The sequence below is a fragment of the Penicillium angulare genome, assembly GCF_028827245.1.
Source record: "Penicillium angulare strain IBT 27051 chromosome Unknown utg000003l_segment0_segment0, whole genome shotgun sequence".
In the NCBI taxonomy this organism is placed as follows: domain Eukaryota; kingdom Fungi; phylum Ascomycota; class Eurotiomycetes; order Eurotiales; family Aspergillaceae; genus Penicillium; species Penicillium angulare.
In genome coordinates, this window is record NW_026623162.1 from 1830919 (window position 1) to 1847065 (window position 16147).

The 16147-nt window shown below is 49.0% G+C and overlaps 5 protein-coding genes across 5 annotated transcripts; 1 reads left to right on the forward strand and 4 right to left on the reverse strand.

Moving 5' to 3' along the window:
- Positions 1-167: 167 nt before the first annotated feature.
- vtc4 (putative vacuolar transporter chaperone (Vtc4)) lies at positions 168-2963 on the reverse strand (the record flags this gene model as incomplete). Its single annotated transcript, XM_056919059.1, has 4 exons — positions 168-565; positions 627-2169; positions 2305-2788; positions 2959-2963. 4 exons carry the CDS (start codon positions 2961-2963, stop codon positions 168-170), a joined length of 2430 nt encoding a protein of 809 aa, XP_056782217.1.
- A 1656-nt stretch (positions 2964-4619) lies between these two features.
- Positions 4620-7876, reverse strand: N7478_002846 (MCM DNA helicase complex subunit MCM4; the record flags this gene model as incomplete). Its single annotated transcript, XM_056919060.1, has 5 exons — positions 4620-5210; positions 5275-6464; positions 6527-6598; positions 6652-7515; positions 7591-7876. The coding sequence occupies 5 exons, from the start codon at positions 7874-7876 to the stop codon at positions 4620-4622; spliced, it is 3003 nt and encodes a 1000-aa protein (XP_056782218.1).
- Positions 7877-9395: 1519 nt separating this feature from the next.
- On the forward strand, positions 9396-13131 carry N7478_002847 (putative DUF221 domain protein; the record flags this gene model as incomplete). The annotated part of the gene is made up of 3 exons (XM_056919061.1): positions 9396-9562; positions 9630-12058; positions 12113-13131. 3 exons carry the CDS (start codon positions 9396-9398, stop codon positions 13129-13131), a joined length of 3615 nt encoding a protein of 1204 aa, XP_056782219.1.
- A 167-nt stretch (positions 13132-13298) lies between these two features.
- Positions 13299-14594, reverse strand: rmt2 (protein-arginine N5-methyltransferase; the record flags this gene model as incomplete). The annotated part of the gene is made up of 1 exon (XM_056919062.1): positions 13299-14594. One exon carries the CDS (start codon positions 14592-14594, stop codon positions 13299-13301), a length of 1296 nt encoding a protein of 431 aa, XP_056782220.1.
- Positions 14595-15033: 439 nt separating this feature from the next.
- On the reverse strand, positions 15034-16129 carry N7478_002849 (prohibitin subunit PHB2; the record flags this gene model as incomplete). The annotated part of the gene is made up of 4 exons (XM_056919063.1): positions 15034-15354; positions 15430-15785; positions 15851-15919; positions 15973-16129. 4 exons carry the CDS (start codon positions 16127-16129, stop codon positions 15034-15036), a joined length of 903 nt encoding a protein of 300 aa, XP_056782221.1.
- Positions 16130-16147: the final 18 nt, after the last annotated feature.

Genomic DNA, 16147 nt, shown 5'->3' on the forward strand with positions numbered 1-16147 from the left:
ATGATTCTGATAAATTTTGATTCGATCCATTCAACGCCGTGGGCCACCGGAAATAAACAACGCTATGTAGATACATTGCCCAATCATCATCACTGTGCAAGTGTCAATGCAAAAACAAACGAGTAGTTGAAATGAAATGAGAAGAAAAACAATCACTATAGTCAATTTCAGAGCTCGCCGTGACGAGTATCAGGCTGCTTGTGCTTGCCTTCTCCGGCCATAAAGCCACCAGCATGAATGCGAAGTCCGAAGTTAACCATAACAATACCAACGAGACTAAAGGCAAGAAGAGTTGGTCCCCATCGCTCATAGTACACGCGTTTAACATCGCGACGCTTGCGGATTTTTTCCACGCGCCAAAGGTAAAGTACGAGACTGTATATCAGGGCTGCTGCTGCCAGAACAGTGAATGCCCAGGCCGATGCGAGGGAGATGGTGTCGATTCCGAAATTGAGGAGTGCGGCAGCAATACCACCGAGGAGAATGGCGAATTCTAACCAGGATAAAAAGGTACGTTCAGCGGCGAAGTATACCTTGGGTTCAACACGAACGGGGACGAAGATACCTGGAAGATAAAGTCAGTACAAGTGGACTACAGATGTGAAGCACGTGGGCTAAAAACTTACGTTTTCCAGGGGGTGCTTGGTATCGCTTGAATGTACGGCGCGTACCCTGCAAGACAGCGATTCCACGCTGCTCAGGTGGAGGCATTTGGGTAGCCCGAGGACGTGGAATTATAGCCAGCAGTCCTTGTAAAGCATAATGACCAGTCTTACGAATGTAATACTTGGTGAGCTGCTCCGCATAGTAAGCACCTCCAACCCGGCGAGCCTCCTCAAGTTGCTCTGAGTCCATATCCTCGTCATCCGAGTCGTAAAGTGGGTAATCCTCGTCTCCTGCCAGTGGCTGAGCAGCAATGCGCTCCTCGATGTCTAACTCGTTGCCGTTTGTCTCGGTGAACAGAGGGTATCCATCGGGAGACGCGCCAGAAAGCCCGTTACTGGCGGGTTGGGGAGTATCCGGTGAGTACTCCTCATCCGAATCTTCATCATTGGCAGATATAGATGTGCTAGCCATTGGCCGCTGGATTCCATAGCGCCGATTGACTGGCTTGCGAATGTCGACATCCATCTGTGGGTACCAGAAAGGGAGGAGGTTGATACGGGTGGGGAAGAGGGTGGCAGAGCCATGGATGAACTTGCTGAACTTGGGGACAGCTTCCACCAGGTGACTGGCAGTCAAGTCACGGATCCACTGTGGTGGCTCTTGGCCAGCCTGGGTTTGCAGCTTCACCTCCAACACGGCATATGGGAAGCGGTCGATATCCTCTGGAGGCAATTGAGAGAATGGGAAATCAACACCAATGTCCATGCGGCGCCAGTTGCTACCAGCACGAGACCGACCATCCAGATTATCCTCTCGTACCATGGTCAACTCGGTATCCAAGGAAATACGTACACGTGCATCACCAGGAAGCTGGAATGCAGTGCGGTGGTAGAAGGTTCGTGTTACAGGAACCAAACGACGAGTAATGACACGGTATTGAATCTCCCGAGCCAACTGTTCAAGGTCGTCAATTTCCTTCTGGCTCTTCTTGCCCTCCTTGCGCATCTTATCAAAGACTTGTTCCACAGTCATCCGGCCATCCAAAAAGGAATTGACATTCTTCTCCTTGAGAGAAAATCTGGCCTTGACCGATTTCTCTCCAGTCCAATCCTCACGATGAGTCTTCCTCTCTACAAAGATCTGGTCGCTCTTCATGCCACCGTACCATCGCAGACGAATGGCCTCAGCGCCCTCAGTCTTCTTCAAACGGCCCTGGTAGAGCTCCCAGGTATCGGGGTTATCATAGTAGATAGATGAGATAGCGGTATCCTCCTCCTCAAACTCCTTGTTAGCATTGAAGACAAGAACAGGCAGATGCTTCAGGATAACAAGTTTCAATTCGGTGATATTGTCGCGATGAACCCAGTACTTTGTTGTTTGTCGCACAAAGTTCTGCTGAGTTCCACCAGCTGCAGCGTCACCCTTGACAGGATTACCCTTGGTGCGGACCAAATCGTAAAGCTTGGACAGTTTCACAACAAAGGCATCGTAGTTATCCTTGAAAAAAGGCTTGGCTTTCAGGCGCGCCGCGAACACGGGTTTCAGGTACCATTTAGTTTCTTTCTGTAGTTCATATTAGCCAATTATTCAACAGTCAATATAATATTGATTGAGAACGAAAGGGCAATGCGACACGAAACCAAATTAAAAGAATAATTTTGTGTTCGCCGAAAAAGGAAGCGGAAGGATCAAACATACGTCATGCTTCTTGATGATCTTCTGAAAGCCCGTATAATTAAGCTGAGTAAACTTAGCCAAATCATGCACATCCGCAATAATATCACTGAGCATCTGCTCTAGCAACAAAAAGTCCTCATCTGTAGGAGGCGGTTGCGGGGGCCGAAAGACGCTTGGGCGACGAGTGCCAGACTCGTCCAGTCTCGCAACCACATCATTCACATCAATTTCGCTCTCCAGAATGCGCTGAACAATTTCCTCACTCTTGCGCTTCTGAAATTGGAAGACCTTATCTAATTCGCTTTCCAGCAGCGACACAAAGGTCTTCTCGTCGTCTTCTGTCCATTCCTTTCGTGGGGGGTTGGCCACATCGGGTGTGGGCTGGGTGACAAAATCTGTCTTTAGGGCCTTTTTCAATTCATCGTATGCAATGTAGAATGGGTGGTATTCCCTTATCATAGACGATTGGAGGTGTTCGCCGAACCTGAGGCTTGTAAGTGGATTGCTTCAGAGGGGGAAGTGCGCCGATAGTATGCGGGGAAGGGTTTCTGGAGGCGATCTGCCCCCCGAATCAAGGGATAGCTTCTGCCATGTAGGGGGCGTGCTGGGAAATTTTTCACTCGGGATCGGGTAGATTGGAATTGGGCGTGGAATTGGAAAGTGCACTGTACATACCTCATGATGAGTAGGGAGAACCTGGGAAGAGAGGATGGAGGAGAAGAAAGGCAGGGAACAGGAAAGAGTGACTTTATCGACCCGAGAACGGTCTAGCTTTTGGGACCCGCTCGGAGGGAAAATGGCAGAGTCCAGCACAGTGATGTAGTGCAGCAGGGGCTATTAGTGTTTGGTCTTTATGCTGTATTTTTTCCTCCGTAATTTTTCCTCTTCTCGAACATTTTGAACCACTTTCTAGAGTTTTAGACCAATAGACTCCAGGCTGTTCCCATGCGGTTCAAGGTCATGCAACCAGTGGGAAACGTGCAGCCTCAAGCGTGCTTCGAGCTGTGTCATTCATAAGCTCTGATTGGTGCGAGCTACTTCCCGGTGTATGAGTCAGCACTGACCCCACTTCGCCATTAACCAGTCACTGCCGCACGTGCAAGAGATGTCAACGACGCTAATCTCTTAGTTTGAAACTTTTGATAGCAATATACACTACACATGTGCACTTCCAAGGTTAACTGCCTACTATGATGGGAGAAGCCGGCACCAAAAACTATTTAGTTATCGCAACTCGGTCTATTCCGAGAAATATCGAGAACTCTTCCATATTGACCCGGTACGAGGTACATCTCACCCATATTAAGAACTATGCATTATCCCAGTAAAACTACACAAAACGGCACCCAGTCCCAAGGATACCTACATCTTTCCCCGTGCAACGATGCCTATTCAGCCAGAATAATATCAAATCGTAAATTGTAAGTGCCACACGGAATTACATCCGGAGTACTGAACGTCTGAACGTCTGAACTACCGTAAAGTGGAGGGGTGGAGTTACAAGGGGGATCTGCTCCAGATTCAGGCTGAACTCCCTTACATACAGAAAACAATCTGGGGGTCGGCAAACCACCTTACTGCATGCATAGTAAATACCTGATATGTCTGACCTAATACGGGGGAGTACAGATAGAATCTGATAGAGACACGCGACACATTTCCTCATTTGTGCAATCTGAAATATAGTTCGCACAATCACGATCTCAATAGTAAAGCTCGAAGCCAAAGTTTAATCAGGCCCGCTCTTGAAACGAGGTGCAGCTGTCCTTTGTACTAGCTGCATTAACCGAGCCGTCTGGTGGGAACCGAATGGGGCCTGAATCGGGACTGGCCGTGTTCTCTAAGCCGACGGCCCACCGACACCGGATCTCCCGAGTGCACATGTGGAGCCAGTCAGTATTGTACTGAACCAGTGAGCTGAACTATTACTGCCCGGTGAACGTGAATAAGAGGGGAAAATCAGAAGGAAATATTCGCCACTTATATAAGAAATTTTATCATTGATTACACCATGCGTCAGGTATCCTACAAAATTCCCAATGGTGAAACATAGCTACAAAGTAGTTACAGGCTTTAGCGGGCGGGCGGACGCCGGAATGGGAAGGAATGCACGCGACACATATGATCCATGAGATAAGACATGTACGATAATCCACTCAACGCCTGTACATCCAGATCAAAGGAGACCACATTTAAAACAAGTAGAAAAAATCATCAGTCACAAAAATGAGCTGAAATAAAAAATAGTTAACAGATTAAGTATCAACATGCAGCCCGGCTCAATCATTGCATCGTAGGAAATCATCGTGGTCTATCCACTCGCAGGTTTTTTTCTCTCAAGACATTCCCATCGCCGCCCGGCGGATGCTGCGTCGTGGACCCTCACCCAAGACGTTCACGGCACCCTCAGCCTCGAGCGACCGAATCGCATCGCTAAACTGCTGGTGCTCGATCTGAATGTCACTCTGTTCACCCATATCGCGGAAGAGATCCGTCCATCGCACTGGGGCGTTGTTCACACCAGAACGGTCATCCAGACGGGCCAGTAGGGCCTTCTTGAGATCCTCGCGCATACGGCGCTCGCTGGCACTCGTACCCTCGGTGAGCAAGCCCATGTCAATGAGACCAGTGCGAGAATCGGTGGCAGCCTGCTTAATGGCAGAGCGAATCAGACGCACGGCCTCCTCAACATCGGAGGGGGTGACTTCTTCCGACAAGCGCATACGGGCATGTGCCTCGGAAAGACGAATCATGGACTCCAGTTGTCGAGTGGTTGCGGTGATACGGCGCTCAGTGGCGCGAATATCGTCACCTAATTGACGCATAGCGACATAGGCATCGGCCAGTGCGGTACCAGCTGCAGGAGTCAAAACGGGGTTGATCTTGGTCTTGGCGTATGTAATGTAGGCAGTAAGGAACTCGATAGGCTATATTCAAGATCAGTAAATGTGAACATAAAAATGAGGAGCCGACTCTGATCATCAGACTTACCAAAATCTCCTCTGAGCTTCCATTCTCGGGGGCGTCTTCCAGATACATGCCCACCAAGTGCTTCGCCAAGCGACGATCCTCGGTCTCATCCACGCGGTCCAGAACCAAGTAAACAAGGTCGAAACGAGAAAGCAGAGTAGGAGGGAGGTCAATATTTTGAGGCACTGGCAGCTTGGGGTTATAGCGACTGCCGATGGGGTTGGCGGATGCCAAAATTGATGTTCGGGCATTCAATGTGGTGATGATACCGGCCTTGGCAATGGATACAGTCTGCTGCTCCATCACTTCGTGCAGCACGGACCGTGTGGCTTCATTCATCTTATCAAACTCGTCAATGCAGCAAGTACCACCATCGGACAGGACCAGGGCTCCGGACTCCAGTACCATTTGGCGAGTCTCGGGATCGCGAGTCACATAGGCAGTAAGACCAACAGCAGACGAACCCTTACCACTGGTGTAAACACCACGAGGGGCGATCTTGTGTACATAACGCAACAATTGGGACTTGGCAGTTGAAGGGTCACCACACAGGAGGATGTTGATATCTCCACGGTAGCGGGGGTTACCACCTTTCTGGAAGGTTTTGTTTGTACCACCAAATAGCTGGAGCAAGATACCCTTCTTGACATCATCCGCCTCGTAAATACTGGGAGCAAGTGACCGAGCCAGCAATTCGTACACATCAGGGCGAGCAGCGGTCAACTTAATTTTCTCTTCCTCCTCGGCAGAGATCTTGCGGGCCTGGTCAGCCTCAGCCGCCTGCTCGGACATCTCTTGTTCAACAGTTGAGGTGTCTATTCCCATCTTCTTGCGGTCGACCTTTTGAACGTGAAGAACATCGATATAGGTCTTGAAGAGGGCCTTCTGAGAACGCTGACGAGCGCTAACACGCATCGGGTTACAGCGGAAGATACCAGTCACCTCGACTCGGTCACCAGCCTTGCAAACGTCGACCAACTCATCGTACACACAAAGAGAAACAGAGTGAGGAGTTTGACCATCTGGGACATTGTCAGGTGTTTCCTGGAGTTTGATAACCTGCTTGTCGGAGAAAGAACATCGGTTGTGTTGAAGTTGCATGGAATTTTTGGACTTGCACGCATCTCGAGGGCAGACAGTGGGTTCCTGAATGCGACCTCGATCAATGTCAACTTGAACACCAAAACTACAGGTATTGCACCGGAAGAATGCTATAAAAGGGAGAACATGTTAGCTCAAAACATTTTCTTCTCGTATTCAAAGCACCACTTACCCTCTTTCATGTCAGGAATCACAGGAGTGGCACGAATGACAAGACCCTTAATACTGACCAACTTATCCATGTCTAATAGGCGAATTAGTAAAGTTTCTTAGTGTGGGAATCGAGTAAAAACATACCAGCTGGGTCAAGATCTCTCATATTCACAGTCTGATCCAAACCAAATGGAAGCACTTTGTAAGACATAGCTTCAACTTCGCCAACCAGATCAGGCACATCCGCCTGGGGAACTATTCCATCGGATGTGAGAATGGATTGGCCATGGCGGCCTTGAGCCCCGCGTTGGGTCTCTGAACGCAAGACATCCATTTCCTTAAGGGCCAGGTCAACCATAACATCTTTGACAGTCTGATCCATCAATGGAATGATTTCCTGAGGGTAAGCGAGTAGCTGGTGCCAGAGCTTCTGTGTAAGGGGATAAGATTTGAGATTCTTGGCATCGAGGTTGAAAGTAGTTAGACCAAGTCGTCGCATATCATTTAGCATGTTAATGTATTCACGTTTCTCGGCTGAGCCTCCCAAAAGTCGAGTCTCGTCCTCGGAAGCACCGTCGGCCCACAGGCGGTATTTTGTGGCGAAGTTATAGAGGAAATTCTTGAAGGCGGACATAGAATCCTGAATGGAGATGTTGGTACCCCAGATGACACGGGATGAGTTACCGGCCATAGCCTCTGCCTCAGAGGTGCCTGGGTTAATGTTTGAGAAGGTAGCATCTGATCGAGCGACATTGTCACCGGAAGGGAGCCCGTCGGCGCCCACGAAGACTCGGTTTCTGCGCGAGGGAGTCGATCCGTAACCACCAGTGTGGATATCACTTCGACGGGGAGCGCCCCGACGGCCTTGACCACTGGGTGACACAAACAGACCACTGCTTATGCTGTGTGCGTCCGATCGAATATCGGATCGAATGTCGGAGCGAACATCAGATCGACCGAAGCCCCTGGTAGGACTAGAGCTGGGGATATAGTTGATAGGAGAGGAGTCTGTTGGGTTGTGAGCTTCGGATGGATTTTTCTAACAGTTTGTGATTGCGATTTGTAGTTTTTTGCAATACGTACCTCGAATTCCTGCCGCACGAGGGGTTCGCTCGCCGTCATCAACTGTGGAGCTGGCCTCTGCCATGCGAACATCAGGGGTCTCTGCGCCTCGATTGCTTCTCGTTGGCGACGATTGGAAGAACATAGGTGAAGAGGATGGCACATTTCGTTCGGCCGCAAGCCGTCTGGCTGCGCGGGGCGTTGTCTGTTGGGTTGGGCTGCTGGGAGGTTCACGAGCCAAAGAAGAGGCTGGCGAGGCAGTCGCTTGTTTAGAGGAGCGACTCCTCCTGTTTGCCGGGGAAGACATTATGTGTTGTATGTGGGAGGATTTAGAGGTGAGGTATTTTGGTAGGTGGTGATGGGGGGTGGGTTATAGGAGTGGAAAGAAGGGAGAGCAAAATTATCTAATTAGGATAAATTGAAAAGTAGAACGCGTAGGGACACGGTCGCGTCGACTATGCGGCTTTTGATTGGTCGATGGCAAAGCTTGGAACGCGTCTGGATTATGTCAGGATTCGAACAGATCACATGATCTTTAGGGGCGTTCTCTTTAGTGCCTTATACCTAAGGTGTCTATTCCCCTCCCCACTTAAGTTAACTATGGAGTACATTACAGAGGAGATAGTATTCCTCCGAGGTTATCCCAACATGTCTCATTAATATGGAGTGTACATCACCAGGTCTCTCAAATTGATAATACTTGCCACATATGTCCCCACCTAAAATTAAGATACATGCCAGCGTGAACATGACGTCTGTTGGTATTTTAGTCTATTAAAGTTTTATTTGATTGGGACGCGGAAATATCATCCCCTTATTTTACAACCTTGGAAGTCAACGTGCAATATTGATGTAGCGCGTTCTACTGTATTTAGTGCTCTGAAGGAACCAAGCTAAGCTCCGCTCCATTATGTATATTAGCACGCTAGTGCTTAAAACAGACTAGCTCCAGCCCTAAACTGGATGTAAAGTGGCGTAACTCAGGGTATTTCAGCCACAGAGCTCCAACCACAGACAATCGAACCAATCATCGACGCTTTCCCTTCTCCCATTGTTTACCCAACTGTGGAGTCTTTCTCCGTCAATTTCTTGGTCAATTTCGCTTCGCTCTCCCCTTCTTTGAATGTGAAGATCTTTGTCTTGTTTCGTCTCCTTATATTCACATTTGACTGTTGCAGACAGAGTCATTGATTCAAAGCGCCAAACCCACAGAACAAAGCCCTCGCCTGGAGAAGTGTACGCGTTCCAATCTTTCTGAAGCCGCCGGGATCTACTTGGCAGTTTCACCAGGCGCTTTATGTCATTTTACAGCCGATCGGCATTTACCCACGATCCGATTCCTTCCAATCATCCCTGCCTCCCTGTGATTTGGCGGGGAGCTGTCACCTTCCCTGGCGCCAATCCAAACACCAGCCACTGCGGTCATTTGTGCCACCATCCACGAAGATTGCCTTTCCCGGGTTCCAAGTTATAGACCGGCTCCACAGTGATCATCCCTCCCCCCGGCGCTTTGGTGATCTATTTTCCTCACCTCGTTCCCCCATTAATAAATATCCCCTGGTCAAAGGATTCTTCAAACGTCTGGACCCAGCGATGCCCATTGCCGCCATTCAATCTCCTGGTCGGTGAAAGGGATTTTTAAAAAATACACCCCAACTGCCACGCAAATAAACACTGGCAGGGGAGATCACCGATTTCTCGAGGATAAACAACCTCTTTCTATAACCCACTGTCCTTCCTTTTTTTTTTTTTTTTTTTTTTTTTACTTTTCTCTCTCCTTCCTTTCTTGGATTCCTTGACAGCGTTCACATCTTCACCCACCCACCATGACGAACGCTTTAGAAGAGGCGCTCGATAGGGCGGGTGGCCATGGCAAAGCAGACCAGGGTGAATCCCTCGCCAGTTTTCTGGCCTCGTTGGGTACCGCCGTCACGGTCTTCGCAGTCGAGTTCTTGCTTTTCATGATTCTCAAGGGTAAACTTACTCGTATCTAGTTAGTCAACCCCCTCATCTCTAAGAATGTATTGACATATGAGCCTTCTAGCTGACCAGAATGATAGTCAACCACGCACATATCTTGTCCCGGACCGAGAACGAACTACACCATCACCACCGGGCTTCTTTCGCTGGATTGGCCCAGTCTTTCGAACCTCCAATACCGAGTTCATTCAGAAGAGCGGCCTGGATGCGTATTTCTTTCTTCGCTACTTGCGCATGCTATTGAAGATTTTCCTCCCCTTAGCTTTCATCCTACTACCAGTCCTACTTCCTATCAACAGTGTGGGTGGTAAGGGCACTAACTACGAGAAAGGCAACAGCGGGGATAAATGGGATATTACCGGCCTAGATAAATTGGCATGGGGTAATATCAGGCCTACCCGCACAAATCGCTATTGGGCCCATTTGGTTATGGCAATTACCGTCATATCTTGGATCGGGTTCGTCTTCTTTGATGAATTACGAGGCTATATTCGCCTACGCCAGGCTTACATGACCTCACCACAACATCGACTACGCGCCTCCGCAACTACCGTACTGGTTACGGCTATCCCACCCCAATGGCTAAATGTCGAGGCTTTGGACAATCTTTTTGATGTCTTTCCGGGTGGCATTCGAAATATCTGGATCAACCGGAACTTCGACGAATTGAATGAAAAAGTGAAAGCGCGGAACAAGCTGGCCCTCAGACTTGAAAAATCTGAGACTAGTTTAATCGCCAAGTGCAAGGAGGCCCAGCTCAAGCAGCTGAAGGCAGAAAGCAAAAAGAATAAGAAGAATAAAGGTACTAAACGCAAGGTCAGCATCGAGGATAAAGAGAAAATGGATACCGACAAACGTGCATCGCAGATGGCCATGACCGCTGGAGTTAGCTCTGGTAATCCACACCAGGCGCAAACATTAGATGAGGTTCTACATCGAAAACACCAGACAGCGCATCAACGGGACACATCAGATGGTTCTCGGCACATCAGGGTCTTTGACCCGGCCCTGGCTGCAGCTGGGGCGGTTGGCCTAGGTGTTGAGAAACTAGGCAAGTCTGTGCTTGGGGGATTAAAACGGGTGGAAGGTGGCTTTGACAACACCTTGACGCGAAATGGAGGATTTGTTGATGAAATGCCACCGCATCTACCTACACCACCGGTGCATGATGGCCACCCTCCTACCGATACCCTAGAACCCGACTCCCCGTCCTTCATTCACATGCCTCAAACACCTGAGCCTGTCCAGGACAACAGTAACGTGCGCCATGAACCTAAAACCCCGCCTCGGCGTCCATTCTGGAAGTCCCGTGGCTCTTCTTACTCTAGACACTCCAAGCATAGTCAAGAGGCCGATGAGCACCCCCTCACTGCACCCGACACACCTGCTATCGATACAGACAATTGCATCGCTAGAAGTCAGCACTCTGAGAAAGGCAACAGACGGAAGAGTCATAAGGAAGGTGACAAATTATATGGAGATCTTTACCCAGTTGCCTATAACGAAGATTTTGATAATCAAGATTACGGAGAGCCTCTGTGGAAGAAATACATTCGAGCAAAGGATCGGGATACCTGGCGGCTTCCAATCTTCAAATGGAGCAAATGGCCCACGATTTGGCTTATTGGCAGAAAGGTTGATACAATCGATTATTGTCGAAAAGAGCTCGCACGCATGAACTTGGAAATTGAGATTGACCAACAGCACCCTGAGCGATTTCCATTGATGAACTCAGCATTCATTCAGTTCAACCACCAAGTCGCAGCCCATATGGCTTGTCAGTCAGTAACCCACCATCTTCCCAAACAGATGGCACCACGAATTGTGGAGATTTCCCCCGACGATGTTATCTGGGATAACATGTCCCTCAAGTGGTGGGAGCGCTACCTGCGCACATTTGGAATCGTCACAATAGTAGTTGCAATGGTGGTCGGATGGGCTTTCCCCGTTGCTTTCACAGGGTTGTTGTCGCAGCTATCATATCTCGAAGGTGCATTCTCATGGCTTGCCTGGATCGGTAAACTTCCTTCCTGGTTCATATCAGCCGCCCAGGGTGTTTTGCCCGCACTTTTCTTAGCGATCTTGATGGCAATCTTACCCCTGCTACTTCGGTTCCTAGCTCGAAAGCAGGGTGTGCACACTGGCATGGCCGTTGAACTCACTGTTCAAAACTACTATTTTGCATTCTTATTTGTTCAGCTCTTCGTCGTCGTCACTATTGCATCCAGTTTCAGTACCATCTTCAGAAATGTCACCGATGTCAGCAGCTGGTCCAGTCTGCTAGCTGATAATATTCCCAAGTCCAGCAACTACTTTTTTTCCTACATGCTTCTGCAAGCAATGTCTGTCAGTGCAGGTGCTTTGGTACAAATATTTGGCCTCATCAGTTGGTTTATCCTTGCTCCGATATTGGATAAAACCGCTCGAAAGAAATGGGCCCGCACAACCAACTTAAACCAGATGCAATGGGGTTCTTTCTTTCCCGTATACACAACACTGGCTTGTATTGGTATGTTCCCCGATCTCTATCGCCGCTAAAAAAATTTATCTAACTTTTCCTTAGGAATGATCTACAGTGTGATTGCACCTCTGATTCTTGTTTTCAATGTCATCACCTTCAGTCTCTTTTGGTTCGTCTATCGCTACAATACGCTTTATGTTACAAAATTCCGCTTTGATACAGGTGGTCTCCTTTTCCCTCGAGCTATCAATCAGCTTTTCACCGGTCTTTACATTATGGAAATTGCTTTGATTGCAATGTTCTTTTTGGTCGAGGACGAAAAGGGTAAAAGAGCCGCTAAAGTGCAAGGCATTATCATGGTCATCCTCCTTGCCGGGACCTTTGCGTACCAACTACTTCTCGATAATGCATTCGGGCCTCTTATCAGATACATACCAGTCACTTTGGAAGACGCCGCGCTTCGTCGCGATGAAGAATTCAAGCGTGCCCAGCACGTCCGCCTCGGGCTCCCCGTGGATGATGAATCAGACGAAGAAGATGGACCTGTGGATCATGGAATTCCTCAAAATGAAAACGAACATCAACCTGAGCGAGACATCGAGCTCAAGAGTCTTGACGCCAATGAGGCGGGTCGCAAGACTAATGGATCGCGTGATCACCTCACAACGCCCAAATTGGGTTCCAAACGACCATCTTGGGCTTCCCGCTCACCAGGCAGACGCTCCAAGTTTTTCGGTGCAAATTCGACACCCTCTACTCCCACTATGCAATTTTTGAGAGAAAAGATGGCCAATGATGCTGAACATCAAGGACCTTCTTCGAAGACTCTAGGACATGCTCTCTTCTCTGGTCTACATGATGAACTGGAGGACCTTACCCCCGATGAGCGTGACCAGCTGACCCAACGTGCGTTCCAGCATGAAGCTCTCCGGGCCAAGCGTCCTGTGATTTGGATTCCGCGTGATGACCTCGGAGTCAGTGATGATGAAGTCTACCGGACACAACGCTTCAGCAAACATATTTGGATCAGTAACGAGTATCAAGCACTGGATGGCAAATGCCGAACAATCTTCAGTCGCAGTCCACCAGACTTTTCGGAGGTGGATCTCATTCAACTGTAAGATTTGCATATCACGGGCGTTCATGGATTCTACTCTTTGTTCCTGTACATTATTTTCAAGCGTCGCATATTTTCTGCTTATAGAGCAAAATTCATTCTTGCTGGTCAGGATTCGTATACCTTCATGTCATTGACTTCATCGTAATCTCTTTTAACTAGAAGCCCAATCTAGTCCATAAACCGACAAAGCGGCAAACGATAATTATCTACAACCCAGTATGCTCTCCTTACACCCTCCCATTCGCCATCAAGCTTGGGCACTGGAATATCCTCCCACTCAACATCAAACCCAGCCTCAAAGAGATCCATCTCAGCAACCTTCTGATAAACATCATACGAGATCTGTCGATCAGCCCCCATCCCATTAAAGAATCCCCACTTGCCCTCCTGCTCCAACAACCCAATAACCTGCTCCGAGAAAAAGTCCCGGAAATCAGCATACGACTCTGCAAACGTATCATAATAAACAGCATCAAAAGTCTCCCCAGACTCAATAAGCCCAGGTAGAATATCCTGCCACCTCCCCTCATGGATTACAACACCAGGCTTACTATCCCATCCGCGCTTCTTCATCTCAACAACAACGTCCGGATGCGCCTCAATAATATGATGCGCCGCGGGACTCTGCTCCTGAAAGAAGCCGTCGACAATTCCCATTCCATGCCCGACATTGAGCACCTTCAGTCCAGGCCGCGGGAGGAGGTTTTGCGCTGACTTCTTCATAATAGAGCTCTCCCAGCTCATCATGACGCCGTTCTGGTCTGCGTCTAGAATTCGGTCCGTGGTGATATTCAGTGATGAATCGAGATATCCGGTGTTTGAAACAGAGGGGTTCGCAAGCCTCTCCCCGGTAGTCGTAGCAACAGCAACATGTGCCTCAGATGCGTCTACCAGTTCTGGCGCATCACCTTCAAGTTCAACCTCTACTCCCGCTTGGGCTTCAGTCTGAGTAGCTTCGGCACCTTCTTCTCCTTCCTCTTCCTCGTCCTCGTCGTCCCCATCAGACAACTCCTCGTACCCCTCCAACCGACTAAGTAGCATCTCAGCCCGTACACCTGCATCGACAATCATATCATAGAGCTCCGTGGCCCCGATGCGTCTCGCAAGACAACCAGGTGTCTCATCATTGTTATCGAGATCATTCCAGATAGCACCCTCCTGCAGCAGAAACCTCACAGTCTCAGCACCGCTCTTCAAGAGTTCCGCATGTTCCTCTTGTTTCTTTGCGTCCTCTGTCTCTGTTTCGGCCTCAAGCTCACATGCTGCAATGGCAGAGTGAAGGGGTGTATAGCCTGTTTCTGGGTCTTTGACGTTAGAAGCGTCTGGGAGGGCGGATTGTGTGCGCACTAAACGGCGCAGCTTGGGGATATCATGCTGAGATGCTGTGAGGAGAATATCTTGAATGTCGAGATCAACGTCGATTTGGGTGAATGAGATTTCGGGGTCTGTAGTGGGGTCTGCCATTGTGGTGGTTTCTGGATTTCTGTTAGTTTGTGGTTCCAAATTATATACTTTGGATTGTATTTAGTTGAGGTTCAATGATGGTTTATTCGGCTGGAGTATAAACTTACCAAGAGAGTTCCCAAGGTTAGAGTACTATGCCCTTGGATTTGTGAAGTGGACTTGGGATGTATCATGGATCTATCGAACTGATAAAAAAAAAGTGGGTGGAGCTCTGCTCGCCGCCTTCGTCCCCGCGCCGAAAATATATGCCCTCCAGGGCTGCAGCCAATAGAGTGGTAGAGATATGAGCTTGCAAATTTACGATTTGGAATATAAATTTAAACAAAAACAGATCAAGTGGAGTTTGATTGTGAAAAAAAGAGAAGAGACCGCGTTTGGATGCTCCTAAAAAAGCTATTTGTACATATGTTTCTCCACCTTGGCGCCAAATTAATATAATTTATTTGCCTTCTTCGCTGCTTGCGTTCACGTTAAGTCCCAGGCCTTGAGCATCGAGGTAAAGCTTGTTCTGGCCGTTCTCTTGCAAGAGCTGAGCAATTTGGCGAGCATTCTCAATCTTACGCAGCTCGATGTAGCTCTTACTCTTTTTAATGGCCTCTCCAATCAGCTCGGCGGAACGGGCCTCACCCTGCGCGCGGACAATGAAAGCCTGCTTCTCTTGGCGAGCCTTGTCGACCAGGAAAGCAGCACGCTGAGCATCTTGCTGAGCTACTTGCTTAGCTTCAACGGCAGCAGTGAATTCGGGAGAGAAGGTCAGGTGCTATAAGAATATCGGTGTTAGTTAAGGCACGGAAAAGGCTCATATAACTGGATTCATGAGATCGAGTTGACTTACGGTCAGGGAAACATCATCAAGGGCAATGTTGAAACGGGCAGCACGACGAGCCAAGTTCTCGCGGACCAGACGGGCAACGTTCTCACGTTGAGTGATCAGCTGGCTGGCGTTGAACTGAGCAACAACGCTCTTCAGCACTTCGTTGACAATAGATGGCAGCACACGCTCATCGAAGTCTCCGCCGAGGGTCCGGTAGATCTGGGGAAGAGCATCCACGCGGGGCCGGGAAAGCACACGGCAAGTGATGTTGACCATCTGCAAATCCTTGGTTCCAGTCAAGGAGGCAATGTTGCGCGGTTTAGCGCGGACATCGTAAATAATGGGGGTCTCGATCCAGGGAATACGAAGGTGGGTTCCTATGGGCAACATTCATGTTTAGTGTCTCGTTCCATGCACGGTTGAAGTCGGAGTCGGGTTGTACCTTCGCTGTAGATTTCCTTCCGCACACCACTGAATCTTGAGTATTTGATAGCACGGTGACCACCGTCAACTAGAAAGACATGTTAGAGACCATCCAAGCCAAGCGCATCGTGCTTATCGTACCGTTGAAGAGCGAATTCGAGACTGCCCAGGCTCCGACTCCGACCAGGACAAGACCGGCCAAGCCCATACCACCGCGACCACCACCGGGGATGCCACCCTTACGTCTCTGCAGCATGAGCTGCACGCGCTCCCAAGCCTCTCGTTGATTCTGAGACATGATGTGAAGGTTTAACAA